Below are 16,848 nucleotides of genomic sequence, written 5' to 3'. Positions count from 1 at the left end.
TTGCTCAGAAAGCATGAGGACATGAGTTGGGGTCCCCATCAGCCAGGTAAAAAGCCAGCCGTGGCTGAGCATGCTTGTAACCTCAATATTAGGCGACAGAAATATGCACAATCTGAGAGCTTTGAGAACAGTCAGTCTGGTTGAAAAGACAAGCTACTGGTCCAGTGAGAGATGCTATGCCAATAAGGGCGTCATATAGAAAGAAAAAGATACCTGATGTCTTGTTCTGGCCTTCCATGCTCATGTGTATACACTCATGTATATGAATCACACACACACACACACACACACACTCACAGGGGTGGGGAGGTTATATTACCTGATATTTTAACAAAAAACATTCATCTTCAAAATCAGCTGACTTCTTATTCACAGCCAGAGATCCAATCTCTACGAGGAAACATCCTAGTTCCCAGTGCTCCAAAGCTCACACACACTCATTATTTCAGAGAAAGAGGACATGTATGCATGCTTTATATACCCTTGGTCGGCCTTGCACACAAAGACCCAGGTCACAGCACAATCACGATACCATTTCTGTATCAGGAAAGAGGTCGTAATTTACTCAGTATTATCTCTGCTAATTATTATTGAGCATTTTAATTTTCAACACTTAAAGGCAAGAGCATTCTCTGAACCCAACCAAAGGGAAAAATGTTCACTAAAAGAGTAAATTAACATAGTGGGCTGTATGAATTAAGCTAGTGACTTGCTTCTTAGCCTGCAACACAGAAACCAACACAACACAACACAACCGACTGCCTCCATCACCATCGGTGACGAGTCCAAGCTCTCAGTCCCTCAGCCACTCACCTCCATCAGCAGCTTGAAGCCTTCTCTTTTCTTGATTTCGTCTACCAGGTACCTAAAATTAAAATAACATTACTTAAAAATAACAATATTGGTAATTTGCTACTCCCAAATACCATGGACTTGACTTCCATACCCCAAAGCATGGTTTTTGGTACAGAACTGAGGCCGGGATCCAGGAAGCACAGGCAGAGCTATACACGTGGACAGATGCCCCTGGGGACGTCTGTATGACCACACGCTGGGCCTCCCTAGGAGAACATGTCTTAAGGGGATAAGGTAAACCTCACATTCTAACATGAGCTTTAACTCTGGCATGAAAAGTCAGGGTGAGTCTTACCCAACTTCGTTTGTATTTGTTGGATTTATTCATCTTATTGTATGTGTGTGAGTGCTTTGCCTGCATGCATTTTGTGTGCTGCACACATGCAGTTGCTGTGGCATTCAGAAGAGGATATCAGATTTCCTAAAACTGGACTTATGAATGGCTGTGAGCAGCCATATGGGTACTGGGAACTGAACCTGGGTTGTCTGCAAGTGACCCTAACCATTGAACCACCTCCAGCCCCATTCATATCCACCTTTCCTATGGGGGTTCAGCACAGATATTTGAATAACTTTGCTAGATCACAGGGAACACTTGTGGTGTGTCACTTTGGCTTGGGTTTTACGTTTTGGATCAAAGAGCATAAACTAATCATGTGCATGGCTAGATCAGAGGGAACAGGAGCAGTGATCAATATCATGCCACAAGTGAGGGGGTGTGGATGACGCTAGGGTGTCTATGATGGCCTACTGGATATAAAGAGCATTGTTTCCTCATAAGCAAAGCTCTCAGACACACAAAACTTGGAATAAGATTGGAACAAGAGGACAACACTGAACAGGGTGAATAACACTGCCTGACTCTCCTGTGGCTTAGTTTTGATCTCTACATAAACAGGGACATTTTACTAAGTCCACTCCTAGGTAAAGAGCTACAGGCCATCAATGGCTACTCAGAGAGGGAGAACTGTTTTCTATAGGGAGAGCCTCCTGATAGGTCATTCAAGACCAAGTGGTCAGTCCTAAACAAATGTATACGCAAGCAATGATAAATAGACTTGGAAGTAGTGTGTGTGTGTGTGTGTGTGTGTGTGTGTGTGTGTGTGTGTGTGCGTGTGTGTGTGTGTGAATATGCAAAACTTTGGAAAGAACCGGGTTTTGCAGGGAATTATTATATTTTACTCTATGACAAAAGGGAGGAGAGAAAGAAGAAAGGACACAGCACACTTACCAGCCAGAACCGGCTTCAAGGCTTATGCTCTTACCATGTAGCCATGGCAACACAACCACAACAGTAAATTCTATATATTCAATTGCTTCTTGGGAAACACTCCCCAACAAAACTTTTACACTTGAGTCTCATTTGATTACTTCAAAGACAAGACTAATGCAGCCTTTTTTTTTTTTAAAAGTCTGGAATTGTCACAAAAGTAAGAAAACCCTAGAAACCATATTTTTGTTTCTGTTTTAATCATTACATTGCTTTCTAGAGAAAGTCCTAGAAATTGTATGTTTGTCTCTGTTTTAATCAGCTAGATTGCTTGCTATAGCCTTACGTTACTTGCCATAGCCATTCTAAAATGTGGACACAAAGCACAAGTTTATAACATTTGACATTTTTACCTGTCGATTTTATTTACATAGCTTTTTACTGAAGATACAATATTGATCCTTCCACATAGATAATTACTTTTAAATAAACAAAATCTCGCAAAAATTCTGTCGGTATTAACTAGTCATGCAGATGTTTAATTGTAAAGAATTGTGTTGTATGCACACAATCAGAGTCACAAAAGGATTGACATTCTCCCTGCTTATTCACATCCCTGAATATTGGTTTTTGGACATAGTATAAAGTATCTGTTAAGTCTTGGAATCTTTAATGCATAGCAAAAGGTGATTCCAATCATTAATCAGGGTCATAAATAGAGCTTGAGGTCACTGGCAATCAAGAAATGCTAGCAACACACAGATACTGAACGTGGTTTCACCCACATGGTGCTGGACACAAGGCCAGTGGCACCAGGGCCAGTGAGCACACAGAAGAAGGGGAGAAACGGCTTAGGGCCAGCCTTTATGACTGTACCAACCATGTTTGTGATTCAGCTAGGAAAAACCAATCATATGAACACACAGAGAAAGATACATATTATATTTAAATATATGTGTGTGTGTGTGCGTGTGCATGTGTGTATGTGTACACGTGTGAAACTACAGCTCTTTGTGAATCTTCTCTAAACAATTACCAGAAACAACTTTACAATACAGAGGAGGTCAGAGGTTGGAGGACTAAAATGTTCTGGGTGATCCAGCTGCACCAGGTGAGCATCCTGTTAAAATGAGCAGACTATGTCAGTCAAACCCTCTGCTGTCAATGACACATCTCCACAGCAAGGCATTGAGAAACATAAATAATTTGATTCCATGTTTCATCATTGTTTTGTAAGAAACGAAGCCCAGGGAAGGGCTGGAGAGATGGCTCAACAGTTAGGAGCATTTGCTAAAGAATCCTGAAGACCCGAATTCAGACCCCAGCACCCATGTAAGAAGCCAGATGTGATCCTACACACGCCTTTCACCTCATCTCCAACAAAGCCAGAGACAGGAGGATTGCTGTGACTCACTAGCTGAGACATCGACAGCTCAGTGTTCAGAGAAAACTCAGCCTCAAAGTTATGGCAGAGGGTGATAGAGAAAGACACCCAACCCGCTCTCCTGATGCCCCTGGGCATTCACTGCAACGTGGGCTCCCTCAGCACATGTGCCTACACACTCACAGATGCGTACATATAAATGAATAAATAAAATCTTTTAAAAGAAAGACAAAGATAAGCTCTATCTACATGGTCTACCTGAAGATACAAGCCTGGAGTTACATGCTCAGGGACTGGAGTTAAATGTTCGAGACAGTATACTTGAAAGCAGGAGAGAGAGGATGCTGTAGATTTGGCAGCCACTCTGCTCATTTTATTGCTTTGTGCAGAGTTTCATAGATGTGGTTTCATGCCTAGCTTCTGAAAAGGAACTTTAAAGAAAGATGTAAGCACTGCAGAGAACAGACACAACCTCTACCCGACATAGGAAGATTTGAAAATCATTCTTTATCTCAGTCCCCAAGACAGAAATGTGTAGGCGACCTGGTATACTCAGAGCGCTGAGCTACGATTATTACACGAGCCTCAGGTGTCCCGAAATCCTGGCCAGTGCTCTGCCTACCAGGAGACAAGGCATTTCAGGTTAGACATTGCTAACAGGCTTCTGGTCAACCTTGTGACTGTAGACAAATCATGTAGGGTTGGTCCCTGAGCCTGCCTCAGATTCCTCATGCATGTAATGGAGATGTGGATACAGTCTAGCAAAACCCTTGCCCGATGTTAGTACTGTTTGGCACTCCCTCTTACTATGTGTGTTCTCTATTTAAAATGCTCTTGTCAGAGTGGCTGAAGCTGCCTTTCCAAAGCAAGCCAAAGCATTTCCATTACATTCTGTTTGTGGAGCTGTCCTGTCGGGGGCCGAGTGTTCAAATACTCACATGTTCTCAGCACTTCTGTATCACTTAGCCAAGCACGGTGCAGAGCACATCACAGAAGAGGGGAGGAAAGACTGGAAGGGCTGGAGCTTTGTGGAGTACCTCCTATGCGTGACTCGGCCATCGCACTAATGAAGCAATAGCAGTTGGGATCACCTGCCCACCATGGTGCCTAAGGATATTTCATCATGAAGAGAGAGGCCCTGATGAGGCCCCCTCTTCCCCAGGCATTCATAGGCAGTTAATGGTTGTTGGGGGAGGGGGAAGGAGAGCCATTTTCTTCAGTGATATAGCCATGGGTCTATACAGGAGCATGTATACTCCTGTAAATAACCCCCTAAATAAGTTCATTAGTTCACCAGAGAAACAAACAAAAGGAAGTTAAAAATAGACAGGGGAGTAATTGGGAAGAGAGAGAGAGTTTGTGAATGTGGGAAGGAGACAAGAGAGGGTTATCAGGAGTGAAAGTGACCAAAATGTCTGTAGGAAAGTTTTATAGCAAAATCTATTGTTACATATAACTGATATGTACTAATAATAAAACATAAAAGAAATCAGCAGTGCTGAGCAGCAGTGCTCTCAACTATGAGTCCTGACATACCTGGTTAATGCTGTTCCCATGAGAAAGAGTTCCACTGTCAAATTACTTTGAGCACTGCCGAGCATGACAAGAAGGAGCGACACCCCTGCACTGACTTGCTCTGCCCTTAGACTTACTGAGGTGGTTGGATGACATCATACTGTTAACTGAAAACGTTAGCTGCACTCATTGTGTGAGGGGAGACTCTCCCTATGCTCACAGGGCAGCCATTGAGGCAGCATCCCATCTCTGCACACCACTGTCCCAGGAAGGGACAGGCAGAGCTAGTGCATGCTCTCTTCATGTATCCGCCTCTCTGTGCAGCAAGACTCCTCCCCAAGGCCTTATGGAAATCTTTCTGTGTCTTACTGGCTGAATCACAGACCCAACTCTACTAAATGTTGGGAAAGCAACGTTGTCCTTCAGAACATTGCTCCCTCAATGACATCAAGTCCCTCCTGGCAAGGACCGAGAGAGAGTAGGTCTTAGGCAAGCAGTCATCAGTGTCTCTGACTGGTCTTTGGCTACAGGCCTTCCCAGAGCCTTGCACATCCTTATAGACACTGGGCTCTCCAGGGGAAAAGCACAGAGGTACACACAGAGGTACACATTTCCTAAGCAAGTCGGAACTCGGCGTTGGTGTTTTCTTCCAACAGATCAACTATCAGTATCTCCTACAAGCCAACTGCCTCACAGAACATGGCTCAGAGTCTATAATTTAGAAGGACTTCTATGAGGCACCTGATCTTCTTCGCACACGAAACGGTGGTGTCATCAAGAATCCAAGTAAGGCCTGAGTCCCTTCTGTCTGCATGTATGCAGAGGGTTTATTACTTACAATTTTAAATATATGGAGGCAACTTAAAATAAAAACAAGTTTTTATTTTTTAGAAAGCCTTCTAGCATATAGAGAACCCAGACTGAAAGTCAACTTCAAAATTAACCCTAATTTCAATAAATTTATTCTTGAGCCTCCCAGTAAGTTTGGCATAGAAGACAGAGGAGAGAAAGTGCACACATCAACAGAAGCCTTCTCAGAGCTAACTGGGGAAAGGCTTGCTCAGTTCCCTCGCTCGATGTTGAGGTGGTTTTAGCCAGCATCGTATTCAGACTGTGGCTCCTTTTATGCACGCGTGTTTTCCTAATGCTGCAGACCTTGCTCTCCAAGGTCTTACATTTAAATGTTTGGCTCTGGGCTGGAGAAGTGGCTCAGCAGTTTAGAACACTTGCTGTCCTTCAGAGAAGCCCGTTTCCAGCAGCAACATGATACTTCACAGCTGCCTGTAACTGCCGCTCCAGGGAATCTATCACCCTCTTCTGGACTCCAAGGGTTCACAACCATCCATAACTCCAGTGTCAGGGAATCTAACACCTTCCTCTGGCCTCTGTAGATATCGGGTATAGGTACGCTGCATATACATACATGTAGGCAAGACACTCAGACACACAATGTAAAAGTAAATACATACATCTTACATGCTAGGGTTTTGTGTGTTCTTCGGCAAGCCATTATTTTCTTCCTGGAAGCAGCCATTCCAACCCCGTTCTCAATTCAGCAGCTACTGAAGCGTTTCCCTGCCACACTTCAGGCTGAGTTTATCTCTGGGTGTCTTCTCAGAACTTCTGATGAATTCATGGAGGCCCCAAGAGCTCTGGGGCTTTCTCCATCTGTTCTCCATGCGTTCCCTCTAATAGAATGTTTCTCAGGCTTGTGTGTGGCACAGCAGCTGCTTAATTCTGTTCCACTGGGCTTGCTTTTCAGATTATCAAGGTTTAAAGAAAGTTTTCTTTGTGTGTGAAGGGGAGAGCTTGTATGTGTGTGTGTACATGCTTTCATGTGTGTTTGTACATGTATATGCATACTTTTGTGTGTGTATGTTTGTGCATGCTTTCATGTGTTTGTGTCTGTGCTTGTGTGTATGTGTATATGTGCATGCTTTTATGTGTTTGTGTGTATGTGTGCGTGCTTTCATATGTGTGTATGCTCATGTTTTCATGTGTGTGTGTATGCATGGTTTTGTGTGTATGTGTGCATGCTTTCGTGTGTGTAGGCATGCTTTCATGTGTTTGTAGGTATGTGTGTATACTTCGATGTGTGTGTATGCCTGCTTTTGTGTGTCTGTGTGTTTATATATGTGTGCATGCTTTCAAATGTGTTTGTGCACATGCCTTTGTGTGTTTGTGTGTTTATATATGTGTTCATGCTTTTATGTGTGTGCATGCTTTCATGTGTTTGTGAGTACATGATTTTGTGTGTTTTTATGTGTATGTGTGCATGCTTTTATATGTGTGTATGCTCATGTTTTTTTGTGTGTGTGCATGCACAGTTTTGTGTTTGTGTGTATGTGTGCATGCTTTCGTGTGTGTAGGCATGCTTTCATGTGTTTGTGGGTATGTGTGTGTACTTTGATATGTGTGTATGTGTGCTTTTGTGTGTTTATATATGTGTGTATGCTTATGTATGTGTATGTGTGCACATGCTTTTGTGTGTTTGTGTGTTTATATATGTGCGCATACTTTTATGTATGTGCATACTTATGTATGTGTGTGCATGCTTTCATGTGTTTGTGAGCACATGATTTTGTGTGTTTGTATGTGTATGTGTGCATACTTTCAAGTGAGTGTATGTGCACTTATTTGTGTGTTTGTATGTACGTGTGCATGTTTTCATGTATGTGTGTGTGCATATGCTTTCATGTGTTTGTGTGTGATTGGGTGTATGTGCATGCCTTCACGTGTGTGTGTGCATGCTTTTGTGTTTGTGCATGCTTTGTGTGTTTGTATGTATGTACATACTTCCATATGTATGTGTGTGTGCATGCTTTCTTGTATGCCACTGTGTGTGTGCATGCTTTTGTGTGTGTGTATGTGTCCATGCTTTCATGTGTTTGTATGTGTTTATGTATATGTGTGCATGCTTTCATGTGTGTGTTTGTGCACATGTTTTGTGTGTTTCTGTGTGTGCATGCTTTTGTGTGAGTGTATGTGTGTACACATGTGCTTTTGTGTGTTTGTATGTAGGTATGCTTTCATGTGTGTGTATATGCATGCTTTCATGTGGTGTCTTTGTATGCATATGTGTGCATGCCTTCATATGTGTGTGTATGTGCATGCCTTCATGTGTGTGTGTGTGTATATGTGCATGCTTTAATGTGTCTGTGTGTGTTTGTATTTGTATGTATATACACGCTTCCATGTGTTTGTACATGATTCCATGTGTATGTGTGAGTGTGTGTGTGTGTGTGTGTGTGTGTGTGTGTGAGAGAGAGACTGTGTGTATGTCACATGTATGTGGATTCCTATAGAAGCCAGAAAAGGATGATGGTTGCCCTGGTGCTGCTATGAGCCACCTAAAGCAAGTGGTGGCAATAGAACTCAGGTCCTCTGAAAGAACAAGTGTTCTCAGCCACTGAGCCATCTCTTCAGCCCCTTACATGATGAGTTTAGAGAAAACAAATCTGCAAGTGTTGGTCCTGCTGGAATCTGCCCTTCCCTGTTATAAGAGCCCTAAGGCACTGGATAGCACTACAGGCTTCCTCACGACAGGAAATGGTTATTCCCTCCACTTTCACACAACTTTATGCAGTGGATTCTCCCAGAGAGACTGCAGATCATGTGTCCGGGGGATTAATGAACGGCTCGCTGGAGACCCAATAAAGTAGCAGAATGAAAGCTTCTGCTGCTTGTTGTTGGTGAGACTTGCACAAATGGTTCTTGTAGCCTGCTTTAAAAACTGCCCCCAGTGGCCATCCATCTAACACCAATGCCACAACAAAGGCCGAGCAGCAGCTCTCAGCAGCAGGTAGCTCTGGGAGGCAAGCAGGGTGGAGCTTCCTAGGCAGCTGTGAGAAATACAGTCATCTACTCCTCACACTCACTCTCCCCTCTTTCTCTCCTTCCCTGGGTGTATGTGCATGTGAGTGGGTGGGTGGGTGTGTTCATGTGTGTGTGTTCATGTGTGTGTATGTTCATGTGAGGGTGTTCATCTGTGTGTATGGGGGGTGTTCATGTGTGTGGGTGGGTGTGTTCATGTATGTGGGTACATGTATTTACTGTGCAGATAAGAGGGCAACATTGTGCTTTCTTCAGTTGCACTTCACTTTAATTTTTGAGACAGGATCTCTCACTAACCCTCTAATCACTGATTCACCTAGACTACCCAGCAGCAGCAATAGCAGGGATCTTCCTGGCTCAGAGTTCTCAGTCTTGTGATTCTAGAAATAGCCAATGTACCTGGATCTGATCTGATCTGATCTGATCTGATCTGATCTGATCTGATCTGATCTGATCTGATCTTATCTTATCTTATGTTTTCTTTTCTTTTTTCTTTTCTCTTCTTTTCTTTCCCTTTTTTCCTTTCTCTTCTCTTTTTCTCTTTTTAAAAGTTTTATGTGTCTATGTATGTGTCTGCTCGCAGTATGTTCATTCGCACGTGCGTGCGTGCGTGCGTGCGTGTGTGTGTGTTGCTACTGCTGCTACTGCTGCTGCTGCTGCTGCTGTGAGCCACCTAAAGTGAATGGTGGGAATAGAACTCGGGTCCTCTGAAAGAACAAGTGTTCTCAGCCACTGAGCCATCTCTCCAGCCCCTTACATGATGAGTTCAGAGAAAATAAATCTGAAAGTGTTGGTCCTGCTGGTGTGTGTGTGTGTGTGTGTGTGTGTGTGTGTGTGTGTGTGCCCCCGCTCATGAAGGCCAGAAGAGGGCACCAGATCCCCTGGAGTTACAGGCAGTTGTGCACTGCCTCACAAGGGAGGTAGGAAATGAGCTCTGGTCGTCTGCCAGATCACCGAGTGCTTTTAACACGACTACCTCTCCAGCTTTATATTGACTTTTGATGCGGTACTGGGGGTTCAAACTTGGGTTCTCTTGCTTTTATAGTCATCACTTTTCCTACTTAACCATCTCCTAGCCCTGGAAGAGGCGAAGCTATCTCCCACCAACCCTCCCACCCAGGCTTTCAATAATGCCCACTCTGTGCGCCTCGCTTTGGGCTCACGGGCACACTGATTCCTCAACAACCCAAAGGGAAGGGGTTGGGAATCATGGCTGTTTGTTGAGAGAGATGTAATGTGTTCCCAGTTGGAATGGGATGTGTGTGCTATGGAGAACAGTGGAACCCCCTCCTCTTCTCACTAGATCCTGAAAGCCCACGTGATCAGAGTCCTTCACATCTTAAACATATCTGCTCTTTCAGAGGTCAGGAGGGCCGGGATGGAACTGCCTCCTAAGCACGCCATGACCCTCAAGCACAGGAACTCACAGCAGCTGTGGTGGCCTGCACAAAGTGAAGCTACCCACACACATGAACACACATACACACACAGGAACACACACAAATATGAACACACAATCCAGCCTGGATGAGGGAGGGCTTCAGGAGTCCCCACTCCTAACAGGGGACCTAGAGAGGGGAGGGGAGTCCATTTTCTTTTCGGCCCCTGGCTAGTGCATCACTCTCCAGTGAATAATTCTGTACCTATGTCTACATGGGCTGCACAGATTGAGCAGAGAGGGGTTAATAGAAGCACAGAACAGGAGGACATGAAGTTGGGAGGGGGATGTGGCAGAGACCCAAGAGGAGTTGGAGGGAGTGTGTGTGAGATGAATACTAACAAATACATTGTATTTGTGTATGAAATTATCGAAGAATAAATAAAAATGTTGTATTAAAATATATCTTCCCTTGCTTTGCCAGAGGAGGAGAGAGAATTATTTGAACACTGGCCTCTACAAATCTGATCCTTCCATCCTAAGGTAAACATATCGATTGCAGAATGAGGCTCTGCTTGGAAGCTGGAAAGTGGAAGAGTGGATCTATAGACTGAGGGTGATTCTGGCTGGCCAAGGCAGGGGAAATGCTGCACGGGTCTTCAGGATCCAAGACACCTGATGGAGGACCTGAGGAATGATGTCTTAGCTGCACCAGGATGACAATGATACATGTGCATTCTCGATTCGGTCCCCTCATCAGGCCAGCCTTGCTGAGCACAGCAGTAATCTACTAGGGGAAGGTAATCCCTCTTGGAGGGAAAACAACTAGTTAACTCTCTTGGAGGGAAAACAACTAGTTGACTCTGAGTAGAAATTATAAGAGGCAGAGATTTCTGAACATGAGTGAGCTCTGGTAAACTCCAGATTGAATTTCCATGGGCTTAGGAACAAATAATATCAGAATGGTAATGCTATGGTTGAAGGAGATAACCTGACTCTTGTTATTTTGGGGCCAGTTTGTGGTAGCCAATGAGAACCCACAGTTCTCATTGTAAGGGATTCTGCAAACCCAACTCCAGGTAGCTTGCAGTTACTACAGTGGTGGTATTTGCACCCCCTTAAAAGGCTATGGTGTTTTAAGTGAAAGAGGCCCTCATAGGTTCATGTATTTGAATGTCTGTTTGGTGGAACTGTTTGGGAAGGATCAGGGGGTGTGGCCTTGTAGAAAGTCTGTCATTTGGGGTAGGTTTTGAGTTTTCAAAAGCTACACCAGGTCTATGCCTGCACTCTGTCTGCCTCCAACTTTTGGGCCAGATGTGAGCTCTCAGCTGCTGCTCCAGCACCATACCTGCCTGTCTGCCTGCCTGCCTGCTGCTCTGCTCTCAGCCATGATGATCATGGACTAACCCTTGAAACTGTAAGCAAGCCCTCAATTTAATGCTTTCTTTTATAAGCTGCTTTGGTCACAGTGTCTCTTTATAGCCCTCATAAACCTAAGACAAAGGCAGAGAGTGTTAATTGGGATTTTTCTCCTGAGAGCCAGTGACCTGCCTTTAACCCCATGCTTCACACCAAAAGAACAGACAGCAGAATTGAGATAATATTTAACCTTTTCTGAAAACAGGGCTACAAGACAATCAGAGAGAAATTAGACCAGGATTCTAAGATTCTTAATCCTGGAGAAACACGCTCCAAGAATGTCACTTCACAGTCCTTCAGAGAGAGGTCTTTTAAAAGGACTCTGTCCCTTTTTTTGGCAGTGGGCACAGAAGGATAATGTGACTGTTGCTGACCCCAGGAATATATTGTTGTCCATCAAAAGTGTGGAAAGAGGAGGGGTGCAAACACCCATTGTGAATAACAGTATGGAAGCAGAAGGGTGTTTTTCTCAAATATTTAAATATAGGTCACAGAGCCTGCAGCGCTATTCACTGAAATGTTAATTCCACTCAATTCAACTTGACAAACGTTTACAAACAATAAGGATTTGTTGAATTGAATTGAAATGTTAACATTTATCCTCCTGTGATACTGCGTCTGAAAGAATTAGAAAGTATCCGTAGACTATAAACTCCATTCCACCCTGAGATGAATATTAACTTCAGAATAAATACCATCATCAAATATTTATATCTTGCCTTATTTCAAGACACCTGTCACTGGATCACTTAGAGGCTTTGGCAAAACAACCCGGCACCCTGCCACATGTAAACAGTACAAGAAAATAAGAAAAGGGGCCGAGCTTCCTGACTTTTATTTTAATGTAATGGGCAGGTATGAATATTTATTATAAACAGTCTCCTGCTCTCATGGCTGGGTCATTGTCTCTGTACTCCTAGCAGGGTCACATTAACCCCATCTCCAGTTAAGGCACGCTCCTCTCAAGATTCGACAGAGGTTTTGTTTTGTTTGTTTGTTTGTTTGTTTGTTTTGGATATTGATGTATTGAATTGTATGTGAATATGTGTATGTGTGCTTGAGTATATGTATGTGCATGTGAGTTCAGAAACTCGCAGGAGGTCAGAAGAGGATAGTAGAATCCCTGGAACTAGAATTACAGATGGTTGGGAGCCACCATGCGGGTGCTGGGAACTGAATGGGGTCTTCTACACAAGAAGTAAGCACTCTTAACCACTGAGCCATGTCTCCAGCCCACTCTACTGTGGGAGCTGGAATCCAGGAGGGGATGAGAGAGGAAGAGTCACAAACCCAGGTAACAGACTCAGGAGACCAGAATCATGGTGCAGATCTACTGTATTGCACAGCAGCAAGTGTTTTTATACAGCTTTTGGGCCAATGGAGAATGGGCACAAACTCCGGAATAGCTGACCATCTCACTGGCACTATGGGGAGGTGCCATGCTGCCCGTACCCATGTGAACTTCCATAAAGATGGAGAGTGGGTGGTTGAAGCGTCCATTGCCCTGTTCCAAGCCCCTACTGGGGCTCCACTAGTTTGCTAGGATCCTTTTATTTTGTGTCACACAGTATGCCAGGGGACATGGGCACTCGTAATTTTAGGTTGGCATGAAGGTCTCCGTGTGTGTGTGTGTGTATACATGTTTTACAGTGTGGTCACTTGTGTGCTAAGGTCATAGGACTGCCTCATGTGCTGCTCTTCACCTTCCACATTGTTTAAGGCAGGGTATCTTTATTGTTCTTCGTACCCTGTGCCAGGACTCCGTACTGGAGGACTCTCCTGTCTCCCCTGCCGAGCTCTGGGATCACAGATGGACATTCACTACCACATTTGACTTTACTTAGGCTTGTGAGACTCAAACTTGATTTCTCGAGCTTGCACAAGATGAGCTTAACCACTGAGCTATCTCTCCATCCCCCTGGGCTATCTCTAATCTTAATAACCATTCCTTATGGGTTAGGGTCCAGATACTCTGCACTTCCTTTCTGAGACACAAATCCTCCGGAGATGTAGCTACATGGCTGTAGAAAGCTGGAGGCATGTGATAACCTCTAAGGAGGAATTTCCTCACTGGAAAATAAGACCAAAGGACAGGGAAGTATGGAAGGAGAAATTCAGATAAAGGGCTTCAAAAGACTATTTGCTTAAATTCTGCTTGCAGAGCTATCTTTAGTAGCTGGTTAAACTACGTATAAATGGCCATATAAAACATAAAAATTATTCATTCCTGAAATGAATCCAGAGTCCTGTATCTCTTTTTCTATTACCCTCCTTTGCCAAGCTCCCATATCGCCCACAGCTATGTTGCCATTGATAATTGCCTACCTCTGACCCAACACCACTTTGACTATTAGATAAAATCTTTAACACGTAAAAGTTAGCAGACCGCTACCTTTTACCAATCCAAAAGCTGGAGTCTCATCAGATAGCCTCTAAAACCTAGAAGGAGCTTTCTCACTGCGTTTCTATAATCTGCCCACCTGCCATTCCCACCAAGGTATTTGGTAAATGTCTTGACTTCTGGCTTTCTTTCTTTCTGACTGCACTTGTTCTGTACCTAATAAGGTTTCATGGACTACTCCTATGGTAGAATAAGTTTTAGGAGGCAAATTTAATCTGTGTTCCAAAATGATGGTCAATGTTTGGCACAAAATAAACCATTTCTTGTTCTCTTTGTGCTAAGAGTTGTGTGTTGCATTAAGCACACCCATAGCAATATCAGACAGTATTTGCAGGCATTACGCTAATTCCTTTGTGTTCTTTTCTGTGCATGGCTGTTTTGCCTGCATGTATGTCTGTTTGTCCCCATGTGTGCCTGGTTCCTTCAGAGGCTAGAAGGTGTCAGATCCCCTGAAACTGGAGTTGCTGACCTTGTGAGCTACCATGTGGGTGTTGGGAGTAGACCTGGGTCCTTTGGAAGAACAGCAATGCTTTTATTTATAGATCCACCTCTCCAGCCCCCTAAAACACTCTAAAGAACAATCACTCGAATTATTGACTCCTGACCTCTCAAAGGGCCAAAGCCAACTCCTTACCTGTCCTGGTAGAGGCCACTTCCTGCCCTTTGAGGTTGAACTGTGTCCTCTGTGGCCATGGCATACACAAGGTGCATATACACACATGTGGGGGAATAACTCACCCACATAAAAGGAAGAGAAATACAATCTTCAAGAAACTATTTGAAATAACTTCCATTATTATTACTTTGCTGGAGTAAAACAGAGGTAAAGGAAGTCCACACACTCTTTAAAGCTACACCGTGCTTTGAGTTGGTTTGTTCTGCCATTGGTGGTGGTTTACTCCTTTAATCCCAGCATTCAGTAGACAGGGGCAGGTGGATCTGTACATTTGAGGCCAACATGGTCTACATAGTGAATTCCAGGACAGCCAGGGAGGGCTACATAGTAAAGCCATATCTTGAGTGTAAAAAATTAAAGTTGAATTGGTTTGTCCTTCTTCTGTGCTTGTAAAGCACAATAGGCAGAGATGGGAACTGTGGGTCTCTGGACCCTCAGCATCTGTCTGATTCAATGTAGGATGAAGAAGTTTTGATTTCTTTGAGAAAAAATCTGGATTGGGGAAGGCTAATTTTTAAAGTATATAATTAAATGTATGTATGTATGTATGTATATATGTATGTATGTATGTATGAGACAGGATCTTTCCATACAGCCATGCCTGGTCTTCACTACCCAGAAATCCTGCTGCCTCAGCCTCCTGAATGCTATGGTTATAGATTTGCCGCCAGTCTGGCTTTCAAGAATTTGTATTATATCTCCTTCCATTCTGCGCTCTTGCTGTGTCCCTCAGTGGCTTGAAGGGAGGATAGTAGGACTTCTCTGTCATATTTCTAAGCCATTGTAGGCCTGAAGGAAATGCTCATTGTGTGCAAGAAGGAACTCATAAGTAAAAAGTATGTATGGAATCTACCAATGCTCATTTTATTTGTACATGCACATATACATATACACACATACACATGCACATTCATGCACAAGCAGATACATACATGAATATTATGTACACATACACATGCACACTCTCACACACACATACACCCACATGAACACACACATACAGATGCATATTCTCACACACACAAACACACGTGTTTGCACACACACACATACAGATGCATATTCTAACACACACAAACACACACACATGCTTGCACACACACACACATACAGATGCATATTCTCACACACAAACATGCACACATGCACACACGCTTGCACACACACATGCACACACATGCACACACATGCACACACTGCACATATGCACACATGCTTACACACACACACACACACACACACACACACACACACACACACACGAGTGCACATACCGAGATAGAGCAAAGGCACGATTTACTCTCTCCTCGAGTCCTGATGTGCCCAGAGCCTTCCAGGTCATCCAGAACTTGAATGCATCAGGCCTCCTGCTGCACTGAATGGACTTGTCTCCGGTGTCATAGCTGACATCATAGAATTTATCCTGCTGGAACAGGTACGTTGCTTTGGCAGAGTAGCACTTCTTAAGAAGATCCTTTAAAAAAGAAAGAAAGGAGAGAGGCTGAGCCCATTCACTTTAAGCTCCATGTCAAATACGTGCAGAAACAAACCCTGCTTGACATTTTCCTACAGGCCCCCAGGCACACACCACTCTCTGGCTGCTGACAGTTAGATACAGCCTGTGTGCTTTAAGGTAGAAATCTAAAGTTCACCCAGGATCAGGCAATGCAAGACCCACCTTCCTAGTGACACCAAGTCCTTTGAGGAGCTAAGAGGACCAAAGGCTCCATATCTACAATATCAACAATATCAAGGCCTCAGTTTCTCAAAAGAAGTAAATTTTTAAGTCACTCAAAGCAACTCTACGAGAAAACAAAATCTTGATCCACTGCGGTATTTTACACAGTTTCACAGAACTTGAAATCTAAGCTTTTAGATCTCCTTCTTTTCAACAGATATCCACACCGAACAGCCAGATGTGACAATAACCCAGGAGGAGCTAATCCTGTGGAAGAATGAAACAAGATTGAAGCAGTGGATCATCACCCCAGAGCATCAGCACCACTGGCTCATCATCCCGAGCATCAGCACCACTGGCTCATCATCCCGAGCATCAGCACCACTGGCTCATCACCCCAGAGCATCAGCACCAGTCTCATCATCCCCAGCATCAGCACCACTGGCTCGTCACCCCAGAGCATCAGCACCAGTGTCTCATCATCCCCAGCATCAGCAC

At 43.9% G+C, this 16,848-nt stretch overlaps 1 protein-coding gene across 3 annotated transcripts in view; it reads right to left on the bottom strand.

Moving 5' to 3' along the window:
• The window catches only part of Gadl1 (glutamate decarboxylase-like 1), a 191,506-nt gene that overhangs the window by 53,532 nt on the left and 121,126 nt on the right, over window positions 1-16,848 (bottom strand). For all 3 annotated transcript variants that reach the window (XM_006512319.3, XM_017313627.1, NM_028638.1), the window contains 2 exons: window positions 15,947-16,146; window positions 814-865 (listed from right to left, as the gene is read on the bottom strand). In XM_006512319.3, the coding sequence (XP_006512382.1) occupies window positions 814-865; window positions 15,947-16,146 (252 nt within the window). The remainder of the gene's footprint in view (window positions 1-813; window positions 866-15,946; window positions 16,147-16,848) is intronic.

Source organism: Mus musculus, chromosome 9, assembly GCF_000001635.26.
Source record: "Mus musculus strain C57BL/6J chromosome 9, GRCm38.p6 C57BL/6J".
NCBI classification, from domain to species: Eukaryota; Metazoa; Chordata; class Mammalia; order Rodentia; family Muridae; genus Mus; species Mus musculus.
This window is presented reverse-complemented; position numbering and strand designations above follow the sequence as displayed.